This window comes from Mandrillus leucophaeus, unplaced genomic scaffold, assembly GCF_000951045.1.
Source record: "Mandrillus leucophaeus isolate KB7577 unplaced genomic scaffold, Mleu.le_1.0 Scaffold1402, whole genome shotgun sequence".
NCBI classification, from domain to species: domain Eukaryota; kingdom Metazoa; phylum Chordata; class Mammalia; order Primates; family Cercopithecidae; genus Mandrillus; species Mandrillus leucophaeus.
In genome coordinates this window covers 104,309-112,116 of record NW_012101369.1, presented here as the reverse complement: position 1 = coordinate 112,116, position 7,808 = coordinate 104,309, and the positions used below count along the sequence as shown (strand labels likewise).

Sequence of the window (7,808 nt, the reverse complement as noted above, 5' to 3'; positions counted from 1 at the left end):
CCACCTGCCCCCACACTATCCCCTTGGCTGCCCTCCATTATCCCCCTGCACTGCTTCCCACACTGTCCCCGCACTGCTCCCTCAACCGCAACTATCAGCTGCCCTCTCTTTGGCCCCCACAAGTTTTCCCATCTCTGAGCACCAACAGATCACGGGCTCAGCCACACACACCTGCCATAAGCAGGAGCCCTGGAACCTGAGAAGGGGTTTCAGGACTGTCCCAGCACCAGCCCCTGCGCCTCCCTTCACCCATCTGGGGAATGGGCTGAAAAGAGCGTCTCACAGGGCTGCTGTGGGGTCTCATAAGGCCATTGAAGCAGACAGCTTGATACAGAGCCTGGTCCACAGCTCAAACCAGGGGTCAGGGTGGTGACGCCTCTACCTGGGACAGAATGGGGTGGGCCAGGGCCAGCCCCTCCCCTCCCCTCCCTGGGGCCTCAGGATTGACCCTGCCTCCTGGACAGGGTCCAACAAATTGAATGGGGGAAGCAGGAAATCAACACCTGCTCAGGCCCGTCCAGAACAGCCTCCGCCTCAGCTTCCCCCTCTGCAGCTGTGTGGGACTCAGCAGACAGGAACCTCGTGGCCCAGCCTACCTGAGGATGACGTACATGACGAGGCAGTTCCCCAGGAGCCCCCCGACACACACGGCCAGGTAGAGCCCCACGATGGTGACCTTGAGCCCGAGGGGCAGGAAGGCGCTGTGACTGGCATTGAGCAGCAGATGCGGAGGCAGCAGACTGTGGTTGGGACTGAGGAGGGACAGGTTGCCCTGAAGGTGGCTGCCGTAGATAACCTCCCAGAATGGGGCGGGGAAGAGAGGCTCCATGCCACTGCCCTGCAAATCCACTCAGTGCAGCACCTGGGACAGAGCACAGACAAGTGGCTGCAGTGCCAGACACACGCCCAGCCGAGGCCTCACAACCCAGCACGTGCAGCCCAGCAGGCACGTGGACCCCCACACTGGGCAGGCACAGGCACGGAGGTACACGGGCACACACAGAACACACAGGCACACATGCACAGGCAGGGGCACATGGAGACACGAGGACACAAAGACACACATGCACCCGCAAGGACACAGTCTCGTTCGGTTTAGAGACTCACATACAGGCTGCCTGGAGGCAGTTACACCCCAGGACACTGTCCACCCGCAGGGACTCATGAACACACAGCCACTGGGATGCAGGGACACACGTCACACACACAGACACACAGAAATGTCCAAACCTGCCCTCATGCACACGCAGGCACAAAAGAGACAGACACACCCAGAAACGCCTGGGACCCAGCCTTCCTCCTGGGAGCACAGCTTCCTCCTGCTCCCCCGCCCTGCTTTGCTGCAGTCTGTCAGCAGGACCCCCACCGGACCTCCAGCTCCCACCCGACCTCCAGCGGCTCAGGTCCTTACCTCTGCAACCTCCTTGGGAGCTGGGACCACCGTGGAGACCCCCACCCTCAGCCAGCCGGCAGTCTGGCACAGGTGCAGAGCAGGGTAGAAGAGGCCCAGCCGCCACTCGCCTCAGTACAGGATCTTCTCAGCAGACGCCAGACCAGACGCAGCAGCAGAGTGAGCCCGGCAGCCTGAAGCAGAGGGGAGGAGGAGGAGGAAGAGGAGGAGGCTGCAGCTCCAGAGGGGGAGGGGCTACACAGGCTGGAGGAGCGGGGGAGCTGCGGAAAGGTGGGTCACCGTGCCCAGGGCTGCGCCGGCCCCACACTGAAAGGGGACAGACACACAGACAGAGATGAACAAGGAGGCTCAGACCCACAGACCCCAGACAGAGATGCACACACAGCCCAGGATACATGGACAGAGATGCCCACAGGTTCACAGACACAGGAGTAGAGACACAGGACAGAGAGATACACACAAGGACACACAGACTCACACCCAGGGACGGAGTCTCAGGGAGACACACACGGAGACATGTTCACAGACTCGGACACATGTTCACAGACTCGGACACACAGACAGGGGGCCACGACTCACACAGAGACACAGCCTTGGACAGACTGGCCCGGACCCCACAGTTGGGCTCCCAGCACCCCAAAATGCCCCCACCTGGCCAGCTCTTGGCAGATCAAAGCTTCATTGTAAACACACAGGCAAGATGCTTGGGTCCAGGACACGGCACTGGCCCAGCACCTACTGTGTGCTCCTGGAGCTCAGTCACCCCACTGTACCCGGCCACTGCTAGAGCATGAAGCCTCAGAGGTGTGAGGCCGCCTGTCAGAGTGTCAGAGACAGGGTTGAAACGCCAAGGGCACCTCTGCCACAGCTGGGTCCCAGATCAATGCCTGAGCATCACTCCCTCAGACAGGCCCCTGGCACCCACACAGCTGAACGGTTCCTTTAGAGGTGCCTCCTTCTCAGCTCAGGGTCCCATGCCTGATCCACTGAGATGAAAGGTCACAGGTCAAGGCTGTCTGGGTGACCCCTGAGCTGAATCACCAGCTCCCACCCCGTCATGGGGTTGTACTTCCTGCACGAGCTTTGAAGGAGAACCAGACCTGTCCCCACACAGCTCAGACCCTGCTCAGAGCACCTTCTCCAAGAGTGGGGACCTGGTTGCTAGGCAACTGGCAGCAGGGTTGCTAGGATACCTGGCAAATCAGGAGAGGATGGAACAGGCAGATGCCCCAGGACCCAGCATCCCTCGCTGTCCCCCAGGACTTATCCCTGCATCTTCATGGCAACCAAGACTCAGGGACACGTGTGAAGGCACGGGGCACGTCAACAGAGACACTCAAGGGACACATGGGGACACACATTCCTGCAAACACACAAACAGATGCCCAGACAGGCATACGGGTGAACACACAGAGACGTGGTTACACACTCAGAAATGCAGACACTCACAGGGATGCACAAACACATCAAACACATGGGCCACACACGTGCAAGATGACGCCAAGGTGCACACAGGCACATGGGTAGACCTAGAGTGTGCATGGACACCTTCAGGAACAGGCAGACACAGGCCAAGGCCCTCCGACACCCAGAGGACCCACACATGCACAAACACGCTCTCCAGGCAAAGCTCAAGGATGAGCCCCCTGACCTCAGGAGCCGAGAGGGGGCAGAAATCCAGGCAGGATTGGACTCCTGCAGTCCCCAGCCCCAGCTGGGCTCACCAAGGTCTGAGCAGGAGACCCTAGACCCTCCTATCCCAGCTTCCTGAGCCTGCCTCCCAGCCTGGGACCCAGCCTGGGCACTGCAGGCACTGAGGGTGGGCAGAGCTGAGGCCTTGTAAGGGAAGGACAAAGGAGCCCCACCTCATGTCCCCCGCCAGGAACCAGTGTCAGAGGCCAGGGCGGAGCGTGGGACACAGGCACCTCATCCCTGCTACTGCAGACACCTCTCCCTCAGCATGTCTGCCTGCCACCTGGGTCACCCCCAAAACTTCCTCCCTACAGCCAGAGAGGGGGAGGATGAGGGGTTGAGATGGGGAGGAGGAGGAAAGGAAAAGGAGCGGGGAGAAAGTATGGAGAGATCAAGAGGGAGGATGGGTAAGGAAGGAGGGGAGAAGGGGGAGGAAAACACATTGGGGATAGAAGGAGGACAGGAAGAAAGGAGGGGGGATGAGGTCTGACCTAGCTCCCTGACTCCCACCTCTTTTGACCCCAAGCCTTCTCACCCAGCAATAGCAACCAGCCACCTGCACCCCCACCAAGGCAGCTCCCAGCTCTGCCTCGCCTGGCCTTTCAGGAGTCAACAGAGACCTCAACTCCGTTTGTGGGAGCCATTCAGTGTCCAGCAGAAGGCCGTGGCCTCCCCAGTCCAGGTGTTCACAATCTTATAATGTGTTCCCTTGAACTACCTGTGTGTTCTGTGTCATCCTGCCCTGACATGCTCATAACTACAGAACCCGGGACAGCTCCTCCCTCCCTTGTGCCTGCTGCAAACCACCTGCACAGACCCTGACACCCTGAACAGCCTAGGCCCCCTGCACAAAACCTGCCCCCCACCCACACAGACCCTGCCCCCTGCATTGACCCTGTGCACCTGCCTGCACACAACCTGTTCCCCCTGCAAAGATCCTGTCCCCTTGCAAAGACTCTGGCCACTCTGCGCAGACCCTGGCCTCCCTGCACACATCCTACCCCTTGCGCAGATCCTGACCACACCTGCAAAGATCTAGTCCCCCCAAACTCCGGCACAGACTGTGCCCCCACCCCACACAGATGCTATCCCCCTGCATAGATCATGGTCCCTCTGTACAGATCCTGCTCTCCCTGGACAGGTCCTGTCTCCCCACTCCCTTGAACAGACACTGACTCCCAATGTAGATCCTACCCACTGCACAGATCCTGGCCCCACTGCAAAGATTCTGCACCCTGCACAGGTTCTGTCACCTCCTAAAAGGCCTCACTGCAGAGACTCTTGCCCCCATGCAGAGATCCTGGCCTCGATGCACAATCCTGGTCCCTTGCATGGATCCTGCCCCACCCCAGCCAGCTGCAGTCCTACCTCCTCCAAGAAGCCCCAGGACCCTCAGCCCTCGGAACTTTCCTAACTTGGCCATGATTCAGTAATACGGCTGCCAGGCTAGGCCTGTGAGCTCTGGTCTCAGCAGGCATCCTCTGAGAGCATGGTCAGCGGACCCCGCAGAGACCCGCAGGAGACAGGCGCCTGGCCCCTCACAGGCGCAGTCTTAGAGGAAAGGACAGGCCTGGTCACCTGGCCAGGGGAGTGGCCAGGTGTGACACTGACTATGCTCCCTGGGGTTGGCAGGGGTCCAGCCCCAGACCCAGAAAGGCTCCCACAGAGGAGAGCTGGTGGCGCAGATGAAACAGTCCAGGTTTCTCTAGACCCCGAACAGAGTCCTGCCCTCCCCCAACCTGCCAAGGATGGGGTGGTCTCTCCAGAAGGGGGAAGGTAGAATCAGGGTCCTATATGGAACATACACGTCATGCAAGAGATAGCAAGAGACACATGTTATATGAGGGAGCAAGACAACCTCAAACACACATGTCCTAAGCAGGCAAAACAACAGGCGAGCATACTAGGGATAGCCCAAGACATGATACGGTGACACATGAATGACAGCACAGAACTTGCGTCCACGAATTACGGTCAAAGCCTGACACAGGCTGCTCTTGGAGCTCCTGGGTATTTGGGCAGGCCTAGGTTCTGGGTGAGATTCACACCTACTCACCAGGCAGATACACACACCTCACCTTCATCCAGTGACTCAGAATCAGACGGCAGCTGGAGCACTGTCCTTTGTCCTCACCACTCCCATCCCCAGGGCAGGCACAGTCTACCCCCTCCTTCCACAGGTTCACCACCCTGGGCTGGCCAAGTACAGGAATCAAAGCAGAGGGTCTGGCAGCCCCACACAGAGCAGCCATCCCGTGGGGAAGCCAGTCACCAGGCCATACATTTGTACTATTTAAAAAGTGAAAGAATTTTAACAATTCTGAGTTTCATCAGAATAAATTACTTTGTCTTTGTGACCTTAACTTTACAAAATTTATATACAATGACAAAAAAATTGAGTTGTAGCTTCTCAATATAATGTTAAACTTTGTAGTCATTAATAAAGCTTACTAATTTGACTTGAAGGTTCATTGTCAGGCCTTGGCAGGAATAAACATGCTTTTAGATCTCAGCATTTCCGTTAGCCCTTGAAAAACACGTGAATCCTGGGGACAGAAACAGATGGGAGGTGTCGGCCTGCTGGGTCCCTCACAGTTCCTGGACCCCAGACACACAGAGAACGCCTCCCTCCCTGAAGAACTGCAAATGTGTGGAGAAACGGCAGGGGTGAGGAATGTGAGCCAGGTAGGTCCCGGGAGAACCTGCTGGGAATTATGGACTAGGGGGTGTCAAGGTTTTCCAGTCCTATTAAAACAGAAGAAGGTTACAAGCCCCTTTGTGCAGAACAGAAGAACATTCTCTTACTCCCAGCATTAACTCCCCCACAAACACCAAGAGCCAGAAAGTGTCCCACCCATGTGTCCCCCTGGCCCAGACCCAGGGAAGCTGAGAGGATGGCCCAGGTCCCTGTCTCAAAGGACTCACCCCTATGGGAGGACAAGGGCTGCCGGGAGGAAACAGCTGCTGGGTGAGCATCCCTACGAAGTCACTGCTGCTTCCAGAGACCAAGGACCTTCCTCAAGCCAGGCTGGTGCTGCAGCCCAGGCAGGACCCCAAAGACACCTGCAGGAGGGGAGGGAACAGCACCAGGAAGGGCCTTCTGGGGAGCGGTAAAAGCTTGAGGGCTGGAAGGATGGGCCTAGCCACAGGATGGGGTGCCGGCTCGGGGTCATAGGGCTGAATGTCAAAGTTTACCCTCTTACTGAGAGGTCAGGGCGGTCTCCCAAAAGCAATGGGAACACCCAACAGCCTCCTGCAAAAAGGCCGGAGCCTCAGCTAAGACCCTGCTTCTCAGCTAGGACAGCCCAACTCCCAGACTCCCAGGTTCCCAACTCCCAGCAAGGTGCCCCAGCGGCAGGTCTGTGAATGTAGAGAGAGTACAGACGTCTCATGGAAGTAACAGATACGTAACAGACTGGGCTTTATGCACTAATCTTTGCCTAATTTAAACTGTGGAATAAGCACGTGAAATTAGTAAATTCTAGAACACACTTATGAAGAAATTATAAAATGATTAGTTAATTGAGAATTAGTTACAAAATAAAGGAATGCACAAATAGATTTCCAAAATCTAGTACCTAGGACCCAAGATCCCAAGACACAGGGTTCAGCAAAACCCAGCTCTGGTCCTGGGGGACACCTGGACCCCTGAGACCCCAAACTTGCCCTAGAAGAGGTGAGGGGTCCTGAGTTCTGCCCCATTATCCCTTTCTGTGAACACCAGTGGCTGGGGCCAGGGCCCCCTGGCCATCAGAAAGGAGTGGGCCTGAACCACAAAGGTCTCCTCATGGCCGAGGGCCCCACCCACAAAACTAACCCCAAAGACCCCTCAAGCCAGGAACCTGGGCCCACAACCCCTAGGATGGCGCGTCTGCCGCCGCCTGGAAAGGATGCTCACCCAAGCTGGAGAAGCCGGCTCTATGCCTCTGTGCCCCATGGCCCCTATGAGGGGCTCGTCCACGCCCAGGCTCTAACTCAGGGCCCTCCGGAGGGGACCCCGCCCGCCGCCACGACCCTGGTCGAGGGAGGGGCAGGACTGGTCGAGGGAGGGGCACCTGGTCGAGGGAGGGGCAGGACTCCAGTTGCTGGGCAACCGCGTCAACAAGCCCCAGAGAGTCTGGGTTACGCGGAGGTTCCACCGACCGGAGAAGGCAGCAAGTAGGAGGTGCGGGGACCAAGAGGTGGGGACTAGGCCTCGGCTGCTGGAGCTAAGGAGGGGCGGCGGCGTTAGCAGCCGCTGGGGCTGGCAGTGGCTCTGCTTCTGGCACAGCGAGCCCGGCCCTGGCTGGACAAGGTGGCAGATGTAGGCTGGGGCCAGGAAGCAAGGAGCCAGCTGGACTTTTAGACCCTCCCTCCTCTGTCACCTGCCCCCTAGGCTCTGCTCCCCACAACCATCTAGGCCCCGAAGGGGAAGAGCCAACTGTCTGGTGGGAGACCCTGACTGTCGGGGACCGCAGACATAGGGGCACAACGAAGGTCCCCCAGGCGTCACCTAGAGGTCTCCATGTGGGGGGTGGTCTCGGCAGTTTCTCAATTCCAACAGCACAGTCTGTAGGGTAGGAAAGATACTTCCTTCAACTGAGTTGATCAGAAAGTTCTAGTTGACTGCAGGACTGAGCAGGATCAGCCGATGGCAGAGCTGCTGGGGACGTGCGCTCGGGAGAGGGAGAGCGCCTGGGCAAAGCTCAGAGGCTGGGGGTGCGGG

General features: G+C 58.1%; 1 protein-coding gene across 2 annotated transcripts in view; it reads right to left on the bottom strand.

The window, feature by feature from the left end:
• Nucleotides 1–1,505, bottom strand: part of OPRL1 (opiate receptor-like 1) — a 15,857-nt gene extending 14,352 nt beyond the window's left edge. The window contains exons 1-2 of one of the 2 annotated variants that reach the window (XM_011973973.1): nt 1,412–1,505; nt 597–862 (exon numbers count right to left, since the gene is read on the bottom strand). In XM_011973973.1, coding sequence (XP_011829363.1) covers nt 597–829 — 233 coding nt within the window. In that variant the 5' untranslated portion in view covers nt 830–862; nt 1,412–1,505. Of the gene's footprint in view, nt 1–596; nt 863–1,411 lie in introns of those variants that run through there. The other variant, XM_011973974.1, reaches the window with a different exon arrangement.
• Nucleotides 1,506–7,808: the final 6,303 nt, after the last annotated feature.